Source organism: Quercus suber, unplaced genomic scaffold (genome assembly GCF_002906115.3).
Source record: "Quercus suber isolate HL8 unplaced genomic scaffold, Cork oak 2.0 scaffold_255, whole genome shotgun sequence".
Classification (NCBI taxonomy): Eukaryota; Viridiplantae; Streptophyta; class Magnoliopsida; order Fagales; family Fagaceae; genus Quercus; species Quercus suber.
In genome coordinates this window covers 49,051-73,925 of record NW_027069711.1, presented here as the reverse complement: position 1 = coordinate 73,925, position 24,875 = coordinate 49,051, and the positions used below count along the sequence as shown (strand labels likewise).

General features: G+C 34.7%; 1 protein-coding gene and 1 pseudogene across 1 annotated transcript in view; both read left to right on the top strand.

The window, feature by feature from the left end:
* Nucleotides 1–2,383: 2,383 nt before the first annotated feature.
* On the top strand, nt 2,384–3,499 carry LOC111988333 (probable serine/threonine-protein kinase PBL1; annotated as a pseudogene).
* Nucleotides 3,500–16,115: 12,616 nt separating this feature from the next.
* Nucleotides 16,116–24,875, top strand: part of LOC111988675 (uncharacterized) — a 19,655-nt gene continuing 10,895 nt past the window's right edge. The window contains exons 1-4 of the mRNA XM_065781048.1: nt 16,116–16,499; nt 16,584–16,648; nt 16,745–16,810; nt 18,462–18,728. Of these exons, the coding sequence (XP_065637120.1) occupies nt 16,117–16,499; nt 16,584–16,648; nt 16,745–16,810; nt 18,462–18,728 (781 nt within the window). The 5' untranslated portion in view covers nt 16,116. The remainder of the gene's footprint in view (nt 16,500–16,583; nt 16,649–16,744; nt 16,811–18,461; nt 18,729–24,875) is intronic.

Sequence of the window (24,875 nt, the reverse complement as noted above, 5' to 3'; positions counted from 1 at the left end):
GAAATGAAATTGATCGACTTCCTTGGTTCACGATCTTTATAATATTTGATGCACTATCTCTACTTTAAAGTAGAAATTTCTCCCTCAAGTTCTCAACTTCATTTTTGATGTTTCTCGAAATCGTCACATCATGTCATGAGAGGAAAATTTCCTTTAAATCCTTACCCAGAAAAATGATAATAGGCTTTTTCACCCTTATCTTGTCCATAGCAACCGATTATAAAAAAAAATAAAAAAAATAAAAAAAATTGTCCATAGCAACCATGATGGCAACCTCTTGTGCTTCTCTCTTTGTTATTCTGCCCAGAAAATTAAGAATAGTCATTCCTGTCATTTGCCTTGCTAGTGTTCCAGTTGCCTTATTCACAAGATGCAATTTCGCCTTCTTTATAATATGGTCATTTCAACCTATAGACCAAGAATCTTAGACATGAAAGTGAAGCGGTCGTACGTACGTTATTCATTGTGCTACATGATGCATTCGTGTGCCATCAATGATTGGCATTTGGCAGGTAGCCATAAACTATTATTATTTATCTTTGTGTGGAAAGATAACTGATGGACTTTCAGCTTGTGAAGCTAATCGTGTACTTTTTTTTTTTGATGACTAATTGTGTGCTTTTCCCTGTTTAGACCTTTGATCTTTAAATTAAATATATTACAACTCTATTGTGTACGTATATTTTCACTCCTTTTATAATTTATTATCTATTCGTATTCTAATTTACTTATTTATTTTGAGCAGGGATATATGATTTCTAATCCAATGAATCTTATCCTTCTCTACCCATTTTTCTAATTTAGTTAGTATTTATTTTGAGCAACAGAGCAAGGATGGTATAAGTTATAATCTGGTAAGTCTCAACCATTACACGTGGAATATAGATGTATACCTTTTGAAGCTATCTCAAAAAAAAAAAAAAAAAAAATTGTGTGCTTTTCCCTGTTTAGACCTTTGATCTTTAAATTAAATATATTACAACTCTATTGTGTACGTATATTTTCACTCCTTTTATAATTTATTATCTATTCGTATTCTAATTTACTTATTTATTTTGAGCAGGGATATATGATTTCTAATCCAATGAATCTTATCCTTCTCTACCCATTTTTCTAATTTAGTTAGTATTTATTTTGAGCAACAGAGCAAGGATGGTATAAGTTATAATCTGGTAAGTCTCAACCATTACACGTGGAATATAGATGTATACCTTTTGAAGCTATCTCAAAAAAAAAAAAAAAAAACCTTTTATTACATACATGGATAATAAGAAGAAATAGTGCTACATACTATAAGTTTTATTAAGAAGTATAATTAAGATACAAAGTATCCGTTATGCACCAAAAAAAAGAAAAAAGAAAAAAAAAGAGAGATACAAACTATCCGTATCCATCCATGGATAATACGAAAAGTATTGCTACATAATACAAGTTTTATTACATTCATTTTTAGAAAGTATACAAACTAAGAGGTAATTTAAATATGAGTAATGCTATAGCCACAAACTATTTTACAACATTTTTACAAACTATTGATGTGGCAAATTCTTATTAGTTCTAATATGGGTCCACTACTAACATCACATTTATATTTACCAATAATTATTTGAAAATTACTAAAGTCACATCAGCAGTTTGTAAAATTATTGTAAAATAGTTTGTGTCTGTAACATTACTCTTTAAATATTGGTTATGGCCGTATACTTGAAGTTCATTAATTATATTATTGTCAAACTAGTTTGTAAGTTTTTTTTTTTTTTTTTTTGAGTAAACAGTAGTATTTATTAAAACACATATGAAATTAGTAATACTAGTATTTTAAACTGGGTTTATGATACATTACAAAAATAGTTTGTAAGTTTTATATAGTATAACTTTTAATATTTGTGGCATTTTCCTTTTGAGAATAAATATGCAAATATGATTAATGCAAGAATATTCATGGTTCATTACTAACCTGAGTTCCATGAAAGTATATCTGAAGACTTATTGACCATATGCAGCACAGAATGACCCGGTAGTATAGTACACCATATTTATGCAGTAAAATTGATAGTATTTGTAGCATTTTCCTAATAAGAATAGCTATTCTATAAGACTAACGCAAGACTATTCACGGTTCATGACTTACCTGAGTTCCACGAAAGTATATCTGAAGACTTGTTGTTCATATGCAGCACAGAATGACCCGCTAGCTTCCTTGAAAAACCTCACACGCCTTTCCCCCCAATTCCTGCACGCACACCCAGTGGACTTCTTAATTATGAGTTCCTCAATCTTCTTTTGTCACCCAACAGAACACGTTTCTGAACTAGTATATATAAATTTCCAAGTATCAACCAATAATAACATCATAACATAGTACTCTTCTCTTGGTCTGTTGAATCCTTTCTTTTTGTTCCCTATGGATCACGCTCTCCAAGCACTCGTTGCAGTCATCGCATGCTTTCTCTTCATTGTAACCGTATTCATTACTTTCTGGGTGTTTCAGTGTCGAAAACCCAAGAAAGCCCAACAAGCCCTAAAACCCAAGTCCACAACCGAGCTATCCTCCATCACCGTCGATGATAGCGTTTCCTTCGACCCCACGTCGCTGAGGGTGGCCACCAAAGACTTCTCCGCAGACTTTATCATCGGCGATGGCAGGTTCGGCCTTGTCCACAAGGCCTGGCTCTCTAACGGCGTCACCGTGGCCGTCAAGAGACTAGACCCAGACGTTTTCAAAGGCTCTCAAGAGTTTTGCACGGAGATGGTGACCCTAGGTATGCTCCGCCACCCGAAAATCGTTAAGATTCTCGGCTATTGCATGACCGGGTCCGATAGGCTCCTCACATACGAGTTTATTCAGAATGGCTGTTTGGACCAGTGGTTGCAGCAGGAACAGAACGTGGCCACACCCACGTTATCTTGGAGGACCCGGATTCAGATTGTGTGGGGTGTGGCTAATGGCCTCTTTTTTCTGCATGGTTTGGGCATTGTTCATCGGGATATAAAGTCCAGCAATGTGCTCTTGGACTCCGATTTTCAGTCACATATTTCTGATTTCGGTCTCGCAAGGAGGATCGATTCTCCACTTCTTATGCATCCAACCAATCTGCGGGCACAGTGAGCAACATGCCCCTAGAGTACAAGGAAGGCCTCACTGCAGCTACTCTAGAGGCTGATGTTTACAGTTTTGGGATTTTAATGCTCGAGATTGCTACTGGGAAATGACCCAATTTGCCTACCCTTTTGGACGGGAAAGAGGTTGGGCTAGTCCAATGGGCTAGAAAAATGCTGGCCCAATGTCTGTATATGGAAATGGTGGATGCTAGTATTTCGAGGGAGGATGGCCTAATAAAAGCCCATATGAAAGAGTATTCTGAAATTGCACGTATATGTACTAGTGAGATACGAAGAGACAGGCCAACTATGGCTAAGGTTTTTCAATTGCTAAATCGAATATCTATCTGAATTTGCACTGTATTTTATGAATGCTATAATGTTATCAAAACTGATTTTCGCAACAAAATGGAAGAAGAGTATTTTTATGACTGCTATGATGTTATTTATTAAACAATACATCAATATTTTTTAGTATAAATTCAATCAGAAATGATTTCAAATATTTAAAAAAAAAAAAAAAGAACTTTGGGATCCCTTCCATAAATGATTGCATTGTAATGTTTGAACTTAGCTTAACAACAAAATTAAAATGTTCAAGCTCGATCGGCTTGAGTTCGAACAAACTTGCAAATAAGGTTCAAGCTCAAGGTTGTAAAAAATTCTAAGAAGTTAAGCTATGCTTGCCTTGGCTTGGCTTGCCATGTCTTGATATAATAGTCAAGTTGAGATAGAACTCTTTACGAAACTCAAATTTGTACTCAATATCAAGTTTTTGAACTTGAGATCCAACACAAGTATATTATCAAGTCCATATTAAATTTATTATCATGCCCATTCACTTTGTAAGAGTGGTCCCAACTCCCAACTCCTAATTACCTGAAATCTTAGTTTGTCAAGCTCATATAAAGTCTATAAATAAGCATAAACTTAATTAGTTAATTAGTTTTTATTTTTTTTATTATTATTTTTTTTTTATTTTTAATTTTATAGAAACCTAATATTCATGAGCTATTTAAATTAATTTATAAACTTTGAAATTCTAAACCTTAGACATTTTCTTTGAAATCATATAGCCAAATGATTCATTCTTATATTTGAATGGAGAAATATATTTTTATACCGTGAAAACATTGTGTCCATTTTTTTTTTTTTTTTTGTTAGAAAAAAAGTTTAATTTATATGCTTCAATCTATTAATTATCTCATAAAACTTAAAAGACACAACCTATTAATTAGATCCCTATAAAATGGAATAAAAACCAACTAATATAAATTAAAGTGGGTAAACTCTCTTCAGTGGCATCTTATTATCGTTAATCCTATATATCTTTTTACAAGCAAAAAAAAATCCTGAATCTTGGTTTAGAAATTATATATATACTTACTAGTTACTAGGCCTCCCCTAGGTTCCTATTCTGAGACCTTACACATCCTCTAGGTACTTAAGGCAGTGCCATTGGACCTGTCGATATTGTATTTTGTCTGACCCGAATTCACGCATCAAAACAAAGACCAAAAGATAAAAATTTTTAAAAGAGTGAAAAATCATAAATTTCAAAGCCAAAAAGGGTAAAAATAAATACAACATGTTTGAAAGGTGAATAAAAAAGTCACAATATTTGAAAAATCCATATGACCAAAACCCTAATTGGGTGTGGTAAAAAAGTTGACTTTTTGATCCAACCATTGAATCATGTTGAATTTTGGACTATCTTATAGGGCACATTTTTCTCTTTGAAATAGTAGTTTATAGGCCAAAATTGGAGTTAAAGTAGGTGATATATCACAAAAATACCGAAACCCTAATAAAATTTTCACTGTATTTTCAAGAAAACTGGTAGTTTTTTACCCGACTTCACGCAATAAATTGTACCAATTGGGTAAGAATGGGAATGAGTAGGCTTAACCATCTTGAAGAACAAGGTCTTAGCTAATTTCCATCAAAAAGGCTTAACGATATCTGCTTCAGATTGGAAGATATGAATTTTTCAAGTTTTGCATCACCTTCCTTCCAAGCGCAATATCTCGATGACCGTAACTTCAAATCGAACAAGGCCAGGACTGTTGAAAACTAGACATCTGGCCAGAAATTAGAAAAAGACAAAAAGGACTAATGACATGGCAAAAGAAGGCTAGCATTGGTGTATCAGGAAACACCAATGCTAGCCCCCCATTTTTCACCTTTCCTTGTAAATACTCCCCCCCACACCAACCCCCCCCCCCCCCCCCCAAATTTTTTGAAAAATAAGAAGAAAAACAGGAGCAAGTGTGGAAAAAACAGAGAAATAGTGAGGAAAATCAGAAAAATATGAGAAAATTCTGAAAAAATAGTTTTGAAAATTAAAAAAAAAAAAAAAAAATCTCTCTCCACTCTCGCTCGAGGAAACCCTACACAAAAAAGCCACATCCTTTTTCTTTGTTGTAATCTTTGTGGGCAAGGCTATAGGGTTGTGTTAGTTTCTTAATAGCTAAACCCATCCCACCCCTTTTACTATTATAATAATCATTTACATATATATAAAAATTTCTTCTTTACTTTCCTTGTGTTTGTAGTTGCTTTTTTTATGTGCTTGTACATATTGTGTATATATCTCTCTTTATTTCAATGTTCATATTATTGTTGTTGCTTTATATTATTGTGTTGGGATCCCTAGATGGGTATTGGACCATCTCCTAAGCTATGTATTGGAAGTACCCTTAGAGGGAAGAAATCCTATCCCACCTAGGCATCTAGGATTTTACTTTTAATGCTTTTAATTTATATCATCCCATTTATTTTCAAGCAATCCCCATCCCCTTTAAATTATGTCATCCCATTTAATTTCTTGCACATCCCCTCTCCCCCTTTTATTTTATTGCACTTATATCTGTGTGTGTGTGTGTGTGTGAGTGTAGACACCTAAAAAAAAATAGATTTGCTACTACCTCTCTTAAATGGTATTTAAACCTCCATTAGAGCACAATATGAGTTTATCTCATAAGAATGATTATGGCTTAGAACTTCCATTTCTTTATGTTGAAAGATCCATAAGGCTTGAAAGAGATTAAAATCTATTTGAGAGAGAGGAAAAAAAAAACCATTTTAATCAATCGTTACAATATTCCAAGTTCTTTGTTTTTTTTGTCAAGCTCTTTACTTTTACGTCATTTAAACTCCAAGCTCTTTAATTTATGTCATTTAATTTCAAGCTCTTTATTTTTCAAGCTATATTTTTTTTTTTCTGCACTTTATTTTTGTTATCTCTTCACATTTCTTGTTAATAATGCGCCATAAAATAAACATGCTTGGGTAAAGCATTTCCCTTGCACCCTATTCTAAGAAAATGCTTTTCTTTTTAAGTCTTTCCCCATCTTTTTCTTAAATAAAGTCTTTTTCAAAAGAGGATCTTTTAAAATGTCTTTTGTTCTTCTTAAAAGCTTTCAAAACAAAAATCCTTCCTTTATGTTTCTTTTCCTCTCTTTTAAAAAAAAATTCAAATGAATTTTTTTTTTTTTTTTTTTTAAAGGGGGAACCCGAACCTTTTTTCAGAAAAAATATGCTTTACAAAACTTTTAAAAAATATATATATATATATATATATATATTTTATTTTTTTATTTTTTTTATTTTATAAAACTGTCCTTCAAAACTGCTTTCAAATTAAATGAACTTTTTTCTATGAAAAAATAAAAAATAAAAAATAAAACCTATTTTCAGGAAAAACTGTTAAAAAAAAAAAAAATCTGTTTTATAAAACTGTTTTCAGAAATATAAACCTTTTTCAAAACTTTCTTTTTTCAAAATAAAAATCTGTTTTCTTACATCTATTTTCCAAAATTGTTTTTCTTTTCAAAGAAACATAAACTGGTTTATAAAACTGTTTTTTTTTTAAATCTGATTTCAGAAACTGTTTTCCAAAGCTGTTTTCGAAAACTGGTTTCTAAAATAAAAATCTGATTTCAAAAATCTGTTTTTCCCAAAACTCTCCTATGGAAAGCAGCAAACATTAGAAAAAGTTCCGCAACTCATTCTTTTATATTGGTGTATGATAGGTTGTAGCAACTACGTTTTCCTTTTCATAAAACTATTTTTTTAGAAATATAGTTGAAGAGCGTAAAAATCTTGGTTGACGGATCTCCATAAAATGGGCTTGACAGTTCCGCATCCATGGGCTGATAGAGGACAGGCCCAACACGTGCAAGATCTGTTATGGATGGATCTTGCATGAACGGGTGCAACATGGATAGATCGAGCACCCACGTGGCAGCCAAAAACCCTAAATGGAAAATACTTGTAACACACGCTTAGCCACCATAGAATCCTAAGGTAAATAGAATCCTAGCTCAAAGAGAATTCTGGAAGATACGCGCATTAATGAAGATCTTCTTTATAAGGAAAAGTCTTGTCTGTCACGTTTGGGATTATTCAAGAGGATTCCTAAAAGGAAAAGACTTCTACAACAAGGAGGAGATGTCAACCTTCTACTACTATAAAAACTCCAATACCCTCACAAATCAAGGTACACATAATTATTCCCTCTCTAGCACTCTAGAGTTGTGAGAATAGTTCTAACTTGATTTTCGGAGGGTATTTGACCGGCACCACACTGGTGCTCTCTGTTAGCTTACTTCTATCTTCTTACAGGTGACTTTTTCGAGCATACAAGGATCGTGTAGCTCACTGGTGATTTTTACGGCATCATCAGTTGGCGCTATCTATGGGAAAACGACTCAGACTTGTAAGCCATAACAAACGCTTCCCAAACTAAGAGTTGCATGGTTCTTACTCGCTCAATGGCGACCACCACCAATAACGTTCAAGGAGACAAGCCATGCCAGACTGCTCTAAAGACAAGTGCAGACTCTAACAACAGTTGTGGAGCGCCTCACTAAGCGAAACAGGTTTTGGAAGAACAACTACACCAGAAGGCAGGGCATGATAATCAAAAGAGGACCAAGAAGGTACCCATGCCGAACGAAGGGACCAAGAGAGGCCAGAGGGTAGCAATGCCCCAAGCAGACCAGAGTGACAAAACATGATCCTCCCGTCCCTCATGGATACGGCTCCACCACCTATTGTCCGGAGTTGGCAATGAAGGAACAAATGGAAGTTATGATGAACGCCCTCAAGCGACGAGTGTNTGGATGAGAGAACGGAGGTTGGACCTGAATTTGCTTTTCCACCACCCTGCCAGGCTGACCCTCAATTACTTCTTTCAAGCTCCTCTGGCTTCTCCTTTGGATGACCATCTTCTTAGAAGTCGCTTCAGGAGATGGGGGTGGTCAAAAACTTCGAATTCGTCGGCAGAATCGGGCAACTCCGCAAGTCCTCCGGGGATTCTTCTTCTTCTTCTTCTTCTCCTCCTTCTTCCTCTTCTTCGGTGTCTTTTTCTTCTTCTTCTCCCGCTTTTTGGGGAGTGAAGCGTGATGATGAAGCTCCGGTGGAAAGAGTAGCCTCCGACAATGGTTCAGTAAAGGGCTCACCTTCAGGAATAAGTTCGCCCTCAGGAACGATGAATCCCTCAAAGATTACACTGATACGGTGGAGTCGAGGATCTTTTGCCTTTATCACGCACTTGGGAGCCTGAAAGGCTGTGGACGCAGGCTTATACTTGAGTATTAAGTGTGCGGCTCGTAATTGGCCATCGGAGGGATTCACATATACCTCGGACCGCAGAATTCTATCTAGGCTCTCCCTGTTGATCAGCCTGAGACGACGCCTAGTGGCGCGTTTGTCTGCAAAGTAATTAAAACATAAAAAGAAATTCCATTAGGAATAAAAACTGCTTCAAAAATAAAAAAATAAAAAATAAAAAAAAATTTCTGACTTATCAGGGACGCATATCCTAGGAACCCCACCTGGTTGTCCCTCTTCAGTTGGGCAAGGCGAACCATCGTGCCACTCCCCGGAAAAAATAAGGAAATCATCTTTAAAACCCTTGTTTGAGGTAGGGAGGCACTGAATTAGTCTTACTGCAGGGTACCTCGACTTAAGGTAATATCCCTGATCCCTCAAATGATTGAGGTTATATACCCAATTCACATCGTGATGTGTCAAACCTAAGTTGTATAAGGCGTTTAAAGCCTCTATACTCCCGAGCACCCTGAACATATTCGAGGCGCACTGCGTGGGAGATAACGTAAAAAACCTAAGGTAATTTCTCTAAATTACCCATTGGGATAGTCATCCCTCCCTCGACAAAAGCTACCATGGGAATGACTACCTCCCCGTTTTTCTATCATGCGACCAGGTTTGGGAGGAAGCGTACCTATACCCACTGTTGAGGGAATCCTATACTTAATCCTAAATGATTCCATTTGCTCCTCGGAATCAACTAGATACTTAAATCTACCCATTTTCTAACAATAGCAGAGAACAAATTGATACAGAAGATGGAAAACTAGGGAGGGTTAAGGAAACTTACAAGTGTGGAAAATAAGCTCCTCGGACGGACTCTTGGTATTTATGAAAGCGTGGAGTAATGAGAGAAAGACAGATCAATGAATACGTGCTGAGAGAGAGTAATTTGTAACTGAAGAAAGATTTGATTTGAAAGGCACTTTACAAGAGCACAGAAAGTAGGAGCGGGAAAAACCCCGCCCATAAATGCAAAGGATCCCCCACCGTTAGATTTGCATCAGGTCGTTGAAACGTGTGGGACAACAGAGCAGTTACCATTTAATAATGGCGTGCCCATGACGCCGAAGCGTCAGGAGCGTGCCTTGGGCAAACAAAAAGACATTCTGAAAGCGGGGGAAACCTACGAAATAAATGAGGGTTGGATATCAAAATCTCCTTTTTCCCGAGGTGGCAAAAAGCGAGATTTTGAGGGGCTATTGTGGGGCCTGTTAGTTAAAAAGGTATAGTAATCCTCAGAAGTGGGCTCGGGGCCCAAAGGCCCAATCCGAGAACACGTAGTTATCCGAGGACAGCCTAAAAGAGTTTTATTCTTATCAAATGGGTGGTATGAAAGAAACGAGTAGATATTATATACAGTGGCATAACACATGTCCGAGGACACCAAAGTCCGAGGTCAAGCTAACCTTCATGTTAGCGGAAAGATTCCGCCAAGTTGTATCTGAACTGGAAATTGGATATAGCTTAAGGGGGGTCGGGGAAGGTAGCAAATATCTTCTAAAGGCTATCACCTCCACATTAAATGCTTTCCAACTAACGCTCTGGCCGCATTAATGTGGAGGTGATACCTGAACAGTAACTAAGCAGCTTTATGACCACTAAGCTGAAAGTTCCGGTAGATACTGGATGGACAGAAAGAAGCTCCCGGGATAAGAACTACACGTGTACGATGGAAACAGGGGAAAAACGGAGTATATAACATATGAATGAAGAAAACAGAAGGGGGGAGAACAAAAGAAACAAAAAACAAAAGGAAGAAAAGAAAAAGAAAGAGAGAGACAAAAAGAGAGCCAAGGATAATTTTCCTCAGAGAGCGAACCGAAAATATCCCTCATTAATTGATGAGTAGAACCTTTCCTGAAAAACAGTACTAGTTCTTGGACCCATACTCTAAAAATTTATTGTTTGGGCTGGTTGGGCTGAAAACCCACTCATATTCAGGGTCAATCCAAATCGGGTCCCTACAGTTTCTATTCTTTGTTTTTGTTTCTATGGTTTTGCTTATGAGTCATAAATGCAATTTTAAATCCATGAAATCAAATATATGAACCTCTATAAATATTTCACCTTTATGATTTGTCAGGCATCAATTATTATTTGAGTTTGTTTTGTTTAAAGTAGAATGTTTTATCAAAAGCCACCGTCCACACTATTAAAGTTATGTTTCTTCTCTTTGTTTTTGTTTTCTATGGTTCTGTTTATGAGTCATAAAGTCAATTTTAAATCCATGAAATTCGTATATAAGCCTATATAAATATTTCACATTTATGATATGTCCAACATTAATTATTATTTGAGTTGGTTTTGTTTGTAGTAGAATGCTTTGTCAAAACCACCATCCATATTATTATAGATATGTTATCTTCTTTGTTATTTGTGTGTGTGTGTGTGTGTGTGTGTGTTTTTGTGTTTTTTTTTTTTTTTTTTTTTTATGGTTTTGCTTATGAGTCATTAAAAGGTAATTTTAAATCCATGAAATCTACTATATAAACCTTTATAAATATTTCAACTTCATGATTTGTCCGCATCAATTATTATTTGAGTTAAACTTAAAGGTATGGAGATTTATCCTTCTATCGCTATAATATTCTTCCTTTTTATCCTACAAAAATATGTTTAGTTTTTTTCTTCTTCTTTTGTTTGGTTTTGCATTTATGAATTATTTGTACTCATCTTTTTTTTTTTTTTTTCTCTCTCATTGGCTTTATCTATTTATTATTTAAGAATTATCAAATTTTGTATTTCCTCCTACAACAAGGGTTTCATCATTTTTATTTCTAGGTTGTATTTGAGTTATGCTTATATGTGCATTATTAGATAAATTAATTTTCTTGAATAATAAAATTTTTATGTTACTATTTCTCATTTTTTATATTTGTTGTTAGTAATATTATATGTGTGCACTATAAAAATGTCATTATAAGACAACTGATTAGTTAGAAGATAATTATGCTTATTTTTTTGACGAATGAAATACCTTTGGTTAAGTTTCCATAGGTTTTTAATTATTAAATTTAGGAATTTTTCATATAAATATGTTGTGTTACTGCTTGATACTTTTAAGAGAAATAATTTATATGGAATTTATATAATCTAGATTCAAGTGATTATTAATTTATTACTTCTCAATAAAATTATACTAAAAGTTTATAACTAAAACCGTGGGCTTAAACGCCATGGTTGCACCAAGTGGCAGCATCAAATTACAATTTTTTTTTTAATTTTTAGATATTTAGATTTTAAAAAGAAAACATTTACATAAAAAAAAAAAGTCTAATGCATCTTAAATTAAATGTAGTGTAATCTAATTCTTCTTATTTTTTAATTACTCCACTAAGAAAAAGGTCTAAAGCATCTTAAATTGTAGCAACCGTATACTATACTAAAAAAAAAAAAGAGGTCTAATGCAAATTAAATTAAAACAATATTTATAGAATTTTAAAAAAATAGATATAATTTTTTTTCTTATCTTCTTCTCCTATAATTTCTAAGTTGATAGCAATTTTAATTTAATTACAATCCAAATTCTTTTCTTCATCTATTTCTTCTTAATTTTCATCTTCATCTATTTTTGTTTTTCATTTAAATTATATTACTACACCTATTAGCTACAACTTTTTTGGATTAAAAAAAGAAAAAGAAAACAGCAACGTGATATATGATTGAGTTAACATGATTATTTTTCACTACTCCACAAATTAAGTTTGAATCTAAGAGAAATTGAGTTGAACTAAAACTATTTAAGAATGCTAAAATCAATCAATAAAAAAGAAAAAGAAAAAGAAGCCAAGCTACTACACGTAAAAAAAATAAATATAAAAATCTTAATTTAATTACAATCTAAATTTTTTCTTCATCTATTTCTTCTTAATTTGATTACAATCCAAAATATTCATCTTCATCTAATCTTTCTTTTTTTTTTTTTTTTTTTCCATTTAAATTATATTACTACACCTATTAGCTACAATTTTTTTAGATAAAAAAAAAAAGAAAAAAAAGAAAAAGAAAAAAGCAATGTGCTTATTTTTCACATCTCCACAAATTAACTTTGAATCCAAGACAAACTGAGTTGAACTAAAACTTTTTAAGAAGCTAAAAGCAATCAATAAAAAAACCAAATTACTACATGTAAAAAAAAAAAAAAAAAAAAAAGCAACATGATATTTGATTGAGTTAAGGTGATTATTTTTCACACCTCCACAAATTAAGTTTGAATCCAAGAGAAATTGAGTTGAGCTAAAACTCTACTAAGTCTACTCTACTCTACTATTCAAGAATGCTAAAATCAATCAATAAAAAAACCCAAATTAAGTGAAGAAATGCAGAAGGAAGGATTTGGCTTCTTCAGTGAGAATAGCTATCTTTCTTCTTCTTCTTCTTTTTTGGTTTTCTTTTGCGTTTCTATTTTCTATTAATGTAGTTCAATTATTACTTAAATTCTTTGATTTTTTAAAAATATTTTACATAATGCAATTCATCTTAATTATTGATGTATTTTTTGATTTGATGTTCTTAATTGGTTGTGCAAATTATTTCCCCACTTATGGCAATATCAAAGATTCAAAATGGCTAGACACAAATGTCAATATCAAAATAGCTAGACATAGGTAATTTATATGTAAACTTTTATATTTACATTGCAATACAATTTTGTTTTCTCTTTATGTACTTTTATTTATCTATTTTTGAAATTATTTTGATTGTGGTACCCTAGAAGGTTTAGATACTTTTATACACACACACACACTTTAATTTATGGAATTTTATTTTCGGTCAAAATTTTATCGCTGAATCTATTTGGATGGAACTCATCTACCATATGAAATTAGGAGATTTATGTGAGAGGAGCTATCTTCATTTTTTTTTTTTTGAGTATCTTTTTTTCTATTAACATAGTTCAATTATTGCTTAAATTATATGATTTTTAAAAATTTTAGATAATGTGATTCATCTTGATTATTGATATTATTATTTGATTTGGTGTTCTTAATTGATTATATAGATTATTTCCTCACTTATGACAACATTAAAATGGTTATGATTGGTAATTTATAGGTTAACATTTACAATGCCGTCTAAATACTTACATTTTTTTAATTTATGGAATTTGTTTTTGGCCATATATACAAGAAATTTATATATATGATTAGCACTTTTGCTACTATACATGTTAGCAAGTATAATGGAAAGATTTTTAAGTGCAATACATACATACATACATACATACATATATATATATATATATATAAAATTAAATTACAATTTTATTACTAAGAGCTTTTAGAAATTTAAAACTTGCCAAAAATTTTTATAATATTTTATAATATCTTTTTTTGCAAAAAAAAAAAAAAAAGGTAATTATACAAAACTCACATGTGGTTTGGCCCGAAATAACTTTGCCTACTTGTGGTTTAAAAAGTGTCACTTTATCCATATGAGGTATGTTCCGTTTGTTTTCCATAACCCACCTTTGTTAAAATAAGTGGTAAATATGTATTTTTGCTCAAATTTTATGTCTCTCTCATCTCAAAACAAAAAATAGCACAAAAATGCAGAGAAACAAGATCAAAAAGTGGTATTAGTCTCTCTCTCAATCCACATAAATCTTGAACATGAAGAACATACCCCAATAAAAAAAACCCAAATCAACATACACAAATAACTGAACAATACAATATTGCCCTTCAATCAACCGAACAGTACACTATGACCTATACTAGAAGGTCTGCATCAATCAAAGTCTTGGCTCAGTGGTTAATAGGGATTGATTGTTGCCACTGGTTAAAGATATATTGTGTTTTAAGTTAAAGAACGCATTGTTACCTATCAAATCCGGAGCTCCAAAACACATGATAAAAGCAAATCCCAGTAATGCATTCTCTGGAAAATAGTAAGAAAACCAATAACATGCGTTTCATTCCATAAATCCTAGACAAGTTATCACTTATCAATGTACTCATATCCTTCCCCCAGGGCAAACTCACTTATCCCCACACACACACTCTAATTAGGAAACAGACCTACAAGCCCGAGATCGATGATAATGCCTTAATTGGATGCAACAGCAACAACAATAGTTACAATGAAGCAAACCTAGCTCAACGTCTTTAGCCCGAACCATTTAAGAGAAAAACTGCCGATTTTAGCCTGTGAAATGTACATCTCTATTGGAAAATATACTGTCAATGGCCAAAATGAGGCAGCTCCAATCAAACCCAAAACACCATTGAAGACTGGAAATAGCATTGCGAACATAGTTGTAAATATAACATACACTATTCTCCACATGCTGTGGAAGAAATTTATGTTGAAATTTCCAACAAATGGAATGACAATTTGATGTTCTCCTACTATGAAATCACTCTCTGGCCACCGACAATTTGATGTTCTCCTACTATGAAATTAAGAGTTTTGAATATAGGATCCAAATATTAATTTTCACAAAACCCTCCCTTTTGATCTTGTTTCTTTTGCATTTTTGTACTATTTTTTGTTTTGGAAGGAGAGAGACAAAATTTGAACAAAAATGTCTAATTACCTCTAATTTTAACAAAAGCGGGTTACGGAAAAAACAAATTACATAATATACATTTTTCATGTAACTTAATTTTTAAAAATATTTTTACTATTTTATTTGTTATTAGATTTGATTATATTATCAAAAAATATATATTTTTAAATTTATATATAATTTTTTATTAAGCCGCATAGGCATAATACGAGTGTATATATAAAAAGTAAAGAAAAGAACAAAAATTAACTATAAAATGTTTAGAGTTAGTATTTTTTTTTAAAAAAAAAATCTATTATGTGCCAATTTAAATAAGTGTTTGATGACCATAAAAAAAAAAGAAAAGAAGTCACGCGATTTAAAACCAATGAATGACCTCTCTTTAATTGTGGCATGTGGCATCATGTCTATGTTTGGATTCATACTTTTTCTAAGCTAATAAAATTCAGATTCCTGAAAATCGGGATCCTTTTTCTGTTTCTCTCAATATACTTACAATCAGAGCAGAGCAGAGGCGAGTTTGGATTTGGAGTTGCAATGGAAGAAGCAAACTGGAGCGAGGCAGTCGAGGACTTATTAGACGCCGGAGACACGGACGGAGCAATCTCTCTCCTCGAAACGCAAGTTTCGAAGCTCCAAACCCTAAACTCTTCCAATTCTGCATTGGCCTCTGCTCTCGGCGACTTGGCCACTCTCTACTCCTCCAAGGGCTTCTCTCTCAAAGCCGACGACAAACTATAAAATGTTTAGAGTTAGTATTTTTTTTTTTTTAAATCTATTATGTGCCAATTTAAATAAGTGTTTGATGACCATAAAAATAAAAAATAAAAGAAAAAAAAGTCACGCGATTTAAAACCAATGAATGACCTCTCTTAAATTGTGGCATGTGGCATCATGTTTATGTTTGGATTCATACTTTTTCTAAGCTAATAAAATTCAGATTCCTGAAAATCGGGATCCTTTTTCTGTTTCTCTCAATATACTTACAATCAGAGCAGAGCAGAGGCGAGTTTGGATTTGGAGTTGCAATGGAAGAAGCAAACTGGAGCGAGGCAGTCGAGGACTTATTAGACGCCGGAGACACGGACGGAGCAATCTCTCTCCTCGAAACGCAAGTTTCGAAGCTCCAAACCCTAAACTCTTCCAATTCTGCATTGGCCTCTGCTCTCGGCGACTTGGCCACTCTCTACTCCTCCAAGGGCTTCTCTCTCAAAGCCGACGACCTTCGCTCACGGGCTCAGCTCCTCAAACTCCAACCTCTCTCTCGGTACCTTTCTCTCTCTCTCTCTCTCGCCTCTGTTTGGTTGTTGGAGAAACAAACTGAAACCTCAATTGCTGTTTCTTGTTTCAGTGATAATCAGCCAAACGAGGATCGAATTTCGGCTCCCGATGTTGCTTTGCCTTGTGATGATTCAGGTGCATTGTCTTTTACATAATAGGCAATTAGTTATTTTGAAAAAAAAAAAAAAAGTGGTTTTAAACTAACATTCAAATATTGGTTTGTTTGTGAAGGGCATCTTGGGAAACCAATAAAATCTACTGAGGATGAAAATCCAGGCAATGGGTCTTCAGATGATGGTACATTTCTTTTCTTTAGAATTAGAATGCATTAGTTTTTTTTGCTAGGAAGCACGGGTACGGACACGGTACGACATGGCAACATGTCACGAGAAATTTATGAAAAATTATACCATAACAAAGTTAATACGACATGGGTATGACACTTGTAATGAAGTGTCTGTGTTTCCTAGGTTTTTTGTGACATTTTATTTATTTATCATTCTCTAGGTAAATACTACTAGGGCTGATGAGTTATAGCTCAATTTGCACTTCCTTTTCTCGTAATAATTGAGGTTGTCGGTTCAAGACTCACTGGGTGCATATGTAACTCATCAATAAATAAATAAAAAGGTTAAACTCTACTATGCCCCATTTGGGTACATTGTGGAAGTTCAATTTTTTAAAATCAGCCTGCTCTCTAGCAATCAAAGTGGATTTAATCAATCCATTTTATAGAGGAATTTATCAGAGATCTCTTTCAATGCAATCTCTATTAGGACAAACATTGATTGTCTCCGGCCTTTCTACCTCACATTTTAGTATGATAAATGTGTGTGTGCGCGTTCTAATCTTGTAAATTAGCATCTGGGCAGAAATTTTGAAATATTGCAAAGTATTATTAATTCAGTTTATTTGTGAGCGTGAATGAAACAACATTTCGCCCTTAATAGATTGATTTCATGTTCATTTATCTTAAAAGTGTCTACCATGGATTACTCAAGCTGCTCAGGGTTCTTATTTGGCCATTCTTTTGCATCTATTTGGGAAATTGACTAAACCTACTACCTTAGGTTGTCAAAGTTTATGGTACAACTGTATAAATAGGATGGAGTCATGGAACTTCAGTTACCCTTTATGGTTTTTAAATAGAAGGCTAGTTGTAGAATTCAGTGCTGCAGAAAATATTGAAAGAAATGCTCCCAAATCCCTTCACCCAATCATACCCACAAATGGAATCTAGCTGTCTAGCACCTTTTGTGTAGATGGAACTTCCTAAAAAGTTGCTAGAAACATGCCGATATTCATTGGTGTTGTTGCTAGGTAAGGCAGGGCAGTCTTGAACCACTGGGCAAACACAATGGTAATGTGATCAAATTGGAGATTTGTTTGGAATTTCCTAGTATTGAAACCTATACAATTTTTTCTTAGATGCATGTCTATGGTTAAAGGTTGAGATAGATTGACAATACACTTTCACACTTTGGCTTGCTGACTTAACATGTTCGCCTAATGGTTAGATTTTAGAGCCAAGAGCCTTGAAGCTCAATTGGCACCACCTGGTGTTTCCAACGGAGACATCCAGAGTTCAATTCTCCTCCACCAACTATTGAATTATTGTACACAATTTTCTTTGGAGTTTTGCTTGAGATTCCAAAATATTTATTATGGGTTATCATGATATGATTGTTTTGATTCCAATGATTTTGATCGAAGTATAGAAAGGGAAGCACTTAAAATTCCTGGGTTATATATGCTAGACACAGTTATAACCTATACCATATAGGATATGGTTTATCCTATTCTTTAATAAAAAGTTCTTGCGTTATTTATCAAAAAAAAGAAAAGGATATGGCTTGATCATACTATATAGCCAGATGATGTCAAGATATAACCTTTTAACAATAGAATAAGTTGATTATTTTCTAATTGACAAGCTGGAAAACTGCAGATTGGGAAGCTATGGCAGATCGTGCACCTGATGAATTACTCTCCTCACAATGTTTGCCTGGAGTATCAGAACCTTTGATGCAGGATACCAAAGTCCAGGCCCCTGATACCAAAGTCCAGGCCCCTAAGCAGCGTGGAAGGGGAACATTCTCATATAAGAAACATGAACTGTATAGTGATCAGTTATCTGATAAGTCGATTATTAATGATGCTGAAGATGAAGATGATGCATGTGATAATGCAGAAGTGAAGAAAGATACAAGAAATTGTAAGTCATATATTTTCCTTCAATTCAAGTCTTCAATACCAAAATTGGGTAATTTGTTTAGAATATTCATATTGGTGTTTTTGTACCATAAGTTTTACTTATCTTGTGTTACATTGGACCAGATGGTGCAAAGGAATAGGGATCAATCAAATGTTAATTTCTCAAATACACATTTGTGGGCATCTCATAATTCATAATATTTTATAAGGCTACAATTATATACAATGTTAGTGTATGTTTGGATAGTGCTGAAAAGCACTTTTCAGCTGCGTCCCACGTTTCCCAGTGGGTCCCATGCACTGTTTACAGGATCCGCAAGTATTTTTTTCAGCAAAAACAACTTCAAAATCGTGTCTCATGACACTATTCACACATTTAAAAATTATTTTGCTACTGTATTTTCAGTTTTCAGTAATAAGCAGTAGCCAAACACACCCTTAGTATTAAGAAAAAAAAATAGAAATTTGTATTAGATTCAATAACCAAGTCATAGTCCCAAAATTTTGAGATTTGATATGGATTCTCAATAAACTAGTCAAGGTTGATCATGTGTATTCTTTTCTATCATTCTATTCTATCCGAAGTTATACTTTTTGTTAATTCGTTAATTGACATGTCCTTTTCTACTATATCTATTAGTGTTAATTTTGGTCTTCCTCTACTTTTTTTTTTTGTTCTCTTAAGTTGAATTCAATCTTTTTCACTGGTGCATTAATCACATTCCTCGAAACATCACCAAGCCATCTCAAGAAACTTTCCCTCATCTTTTCATCAATAGGGGCCACCCCAATTTTTAAGCAAATTTCTTTATTTCGAATTCTATTTTTCTTTGTATTGCCATTTATCCATCAAAGCATTCTCATTTCAATTACACTCGTTATATGAAAAAGGCTGCTTCTTAATGGCCTAAAATTTTAGTAAATGGAACATAACTGGTCTTAATAGTAGTCTTATAAAATTCTTCCTTTAACTTAGTGTGCATTTGGCTCTAGCTTAAAAAGCCAGTTTATCTCACTATTCAACTTATTTTTGCTACTATTCATGAGGCCTATTGCACTTTTTGGTATTATTCATGAATCCTACTATACTATTTCAACTAACTTTTACATTTATCTACAGTACTTTCAGCAAAAAGTTTTCAATTTCAGCAAAATAAGCGAATCCCAAACAGACCCTTAATATGCATTCTACATACTTCTAATGCACTTCTCCACTTCATTCACCTCGCTCTTATCCTATGATTCACATTCTTTTCAATCTTATCTTCTTAATGAATTATTGAACCAAGTCTTGACCATAAAGTCTTACAACTCTTTCTTATTTGTTTTTAACTTTTACAACTTAAATTCCATGTTCTCGATTTTAGTCGTACTTAATTGAAAACCTTTATATTCTAGAGCGCCTCACCAAATTTCTAACTTAACATTAATTCCACATATAGTTTCATCCATTAAAACTATATCATCTACAAAAAGTATACACTAAGGGAGTTCTTGTTGAATCTATTTAGTGAGCTCATCCATTACTAGTGCAAAGAGATATAGATTTAATGTTGATTTTTGATGCAGACCTACACTAATAGGAAATTCTTTTCAATAACTACTTGTTAAGTTTAGCTCACCTGTGCTGCTGATGCCAGCAGTGGCTTGTGAGATTGATATATGGTCCTTAATACTTTTTGACAAAATGCTGCTAATGCCAGCTGGTCTTCCTACTTCATGTTTGAAGGAGACTTGTATTTTTTTTTTTTTTTGATAAGTAATACGCTTATTGATATATATAAAAAAAAAAGGACACCCTAGTACACAGGGAGTGTACAGGAGTCAACAATCAAGAATAAAAATTACAAGAATCAAGAAAAACAAAAAGAGAAGAGAATGATTGGTTTTGCAAAACAGATAACCAATCCAATAAAGTTCTAAAGAAAAAAAAGCTTAAGGTCGAGTATGAATCTCTTAAAATCTTCAAAATATCTACTATTTCTTTCTTTCCAAAGACACCACATTAAGCAATAGGGAATGATTCTCCATATATTCCCATTTCGATGATGACCAAATCGACCTAGCCAGCAAACTAGAAGCCGGACAACTGATTGTGGCATAACCCAACTTACTCCAAATAAACCAAAAACCATAGACCACAAATCCATAGCAACCGGACAATGGAGAAAAAGATGGTCAACCGATTCACCATTACACTTGCACATACAACACCAATCCAATATCCAAATCTTTATTTTTCTCAAATTGTCGATTGTCAAGAATTTTCCATGGAATTTTCTGCTGCCAAATGCTTTTCCATAGAAAACAAAAATCAATAGAACCTGCTAGAAGACTATAATACTCTTTAACCATAAACCCCTTACTTCTATCTGTTTTCCAACACATCTTATCCTCCCTAAACCCCCTTACTGATGAGCCATATATAGTAACCATGAAGCTCAACACAACATCCAAATTCCGAACATGAAAACCCCTAAAGAAGCTTACATCCCAAAAAAGGACCCCATTAGTGAACTTCATAAGCTCAGCCACACTTGCCTCCTTATTTCTGCAAAATTGAAACAATTCTGGATAACTGACAGCAAGTGGTGTCTCCCCACACCAACGGTCGTGCCAAAATTTTACCCTCGACCCATCACCAATATCATACAGAATGTAATGAGAGAAGGAAGGCCATCCCTGACTAATATTTTTCCATAAACCAACACCATAAGGGCTAGAAATAGAACTAGAACACCAACCCCCCCATCCACAACCATATTTCACCTCTATCACTTGCCTCCACAGGGCATCCTTTTCAAGCCCAAATCTCCAAAACCACTTCCCAAGCAAAGCTTCATTAAAAAGTCTCACATTCCTTATCCCCAAGCCACCTGAAGATAAAGGAGTACAAATAGCAGCCCATTTAACCAGGTAAAATTTGGGTTTGTCCCCTATCCCACCTCATAAAAAATTCTGCTGAATTTTTTCAATTCGATTAGCCACAGTAGAAGGGATAGGAAACAAGGATAGAAAATAAGTAGGTAAATTTGATAGAGTGCTTTTAATTAAAGTTAACTCTACCTCCCTTGAATAAATACAAACGTTTCCATCCTGCTAATCTCCTTTCCATCTTTTCTAGAATTGGGTTCCATATTGTATTTTTTTTTTTTTTATAAGTAAGAAAGATGTATATTCAAGAAGCTACCTCATGAAAAAAACATAAGGCAGAACTAGGAGTACAGAGAAGGAAACAAACATGAAAAAAAAACAACAAAACAAACAACAACCAACAAAGAACTAAGAACAAAGGAGAGAATTAAGGAACAAAGGGAGAGAATTACTAGAGGTGAGTCTCTAAGCCTTAGACCAATCAAAAAGAGAGCCACTAAAAAAAGCGAGCAACTGGTCATCAGATTTATCCATGTCCTCAAAAGTTCACCAGCTTCGCTCCCTCCAAATACACCACATAAGGCACAATGGAACTAAATTCCAAATGCTAGAAGAGTGCTTTCCCAACCAATTCCACCAACCAAAAAGCGTATTTCTTAACCCAACTAGAAATATCCAACGTATTCACACACTCCAATGCCTCATTACCACAGTTCAACTCAGCCAACAAAGGCAATCCAACGGGAGTGATAGACATTAGAGGGATTGATAAGCTATCCTCCCACCCAAACCCATATTTGAATTATTCAGTTCTTCCACCACCAAAACACTCGCCCTATGGACATCGCACACTGCCTTCGTGGGTATCACCGCTAAACTGGACTAATCATGTTCTAGGACAACTTCTTGGCTGAAGTTGGCACAACTATCTCAGCCACCTTCAACCCCATCGTTGACACCCAAAGCCACAAGCCCAGCCCTCGATAAGCTCAAAAAGAAATCAGATAGGAAAAGCTCAACCGATGACCGTGAAATCACCTTATTTGACTTACCTGGTGACAAAGTGGGCTCATCGGAGCTAGTTTCGGCGAAGAAGGTGCCGTCGGCCACCATCGAAGCTAGTTCCGGCAAAGAAAGTGGGCTCATCGCACACTGTCATCGGTTCGGCACTTCTGGCTCATGATCGAAGAATTGGGGAAGGGCTGAGTATCCTTCGCCATTCATAGAATTCTCGCCCACTTCAAATACACTTAGGCCCGAGAAAATTGAATTAAAAGGACCCAGACGTGTGTCGGTCAGCTTTGGGCTTGTGCTTAGGCCCAAAACAGGCTTATCTTCAGCCTTTTTGTTTCTTCGTGCAACCCATTTATCTTCAGCCTTTTTGTTTCCTCGTGCAACCCATTTAAGGGCCTTTGGTGCTCCTTTATTGCAGTCCCAATCCACTGCCCGTGCTACCCCTCTGATCTTCGTATCTCCCCCTTTCTTTCTATCCCAGGAAACTCGTCTCCTTCCTATCACATCAACCTCCTCGATAAGACCTCTTCCTGTCCAGCAAGATCCCCTAGCATCACTCTTCTTTCCCTTTTCATAATCTTTTGAATTCACTTTTCATAATCTTTTGAATTCAAACTGAGGCTTGGTAATGTAGCCTAGTGTCTACCGTTTTTGCTCACCTACCTCTGCCTCCTCATTAATGCTCTGCTCCTTCTTGTCCCCTCCCACCACCTCCATCTTGTCAGACTTGCCCACCGGAAAATCCCCAACTTTGGCACCTTTAAGTCTCAGATTCACCCCCTTCTTCTCCTCTCCTAACTATGTCATCTTCCCCTTTAGATGCTTTCTATCCTTTATTCTTCCATGAAAGCCTTGCACAACTTCAGCAAAAGTTTTAGATTTTTGAGCCTCCAAGTTATACCTCTGCACCTGAGGAATAAATTTTGGAAGACCATGTCCACCCACCGCATATTGGGAAGAGTTCAACAACTTTCTTAGTTCAAGACCAAAAGCCCTCCAACCAAATTTCTCTTTGCCTTCAGGGATAATAATTGACGTCCTAAGCCCACCATCTTTGAGCTCAGTCAATAGCAAGAACTTACCAGAAGAGTTGAAGCTCCTTTGGAGAGTAAAAGCAGTGTCACCTTCTCTGAAAATAAAAAACTGTTTGGAACTCTCCCCAGCAACAAAGTCTTCAATATTATTCATCAGCCATTGTGCTGCATTCTTGCCCATGAAAATTGATCTCATAAAGAATTTTCCCCTCTCAAAAATCCGAAGCAAGAAATAACATCCCTCTTCCTCTAAAACTAATTGAAAGAATTTGGACTCAATAAAGAAACTGCGAACTCCCCCCATGAACAATATCAATTCCATATTGTCTTATCCTTGAATTTAGCTCCCAAAGGAAAACCCAAATATTTCATAGAAAGTCTACCTTGCTTGGAGCCAAGAACAGACAGTAGTAACTCTATATTATGCACCACTCCAATAGGAACCAATTCTGACTTGCTCAGATTTATTTTTAGACCAGTGCCTGCCTCAAACCAAATAAGCACTATGCGGAGAATTAGAAGCTGATCAAGATCGGCATCACAGAAAATTAGTGTCATTAGCAAAGAGGAGATGATACACCACTAAAGATCTTCCCTTTAAATTACCCACACGAAAACATTCTGTGAAGATGAGATTATATCTGTCATGACCGTGCATAATCAAGTAGCCAAGACTTTAGCAATAATTGCCTCCTCAAAAGGTCTCTCTAACCAAACCGCATTATCTCCGGATATCATTGGAAATTCCAGCACATCTGGAAAAGGTTGAATCACCTGCTGTTCAGAGTATAAATTCATGAAAAATTGAGTTATACAATTCTCAATCATACCTTGATTGGAGGACAAGTTGCCATTAACCAACATGCTCTCAATACCATTATTTTTTCTGTTAGAATTTGCCATCTTATGAAAAAATCTTGTATTGGAATCCCCCTCCCTCAAGTAGAGAATCCTAGACTTTTGTCTCTAACTAATCTCTTCTAATAAAGTGAACTTCTCAATCTCTGTGCGGAGATTAATTTGTTCTAGCTTCTACTCAGCCGTTAGAGTGTGCGTCTCCCCTCTAGCATCCAATGCATTCAACTTACTCCAAAGTTGCTGAGAGTTGAGACTGGAATGAATAAAATAGTAGAGAAAAAAAATGCAATGTAACACTATTATATGCTATCATAACCTGAACTCATATGTATGTTTTCTTCATGTGTTGCTTAGCGATCAATTTTTTT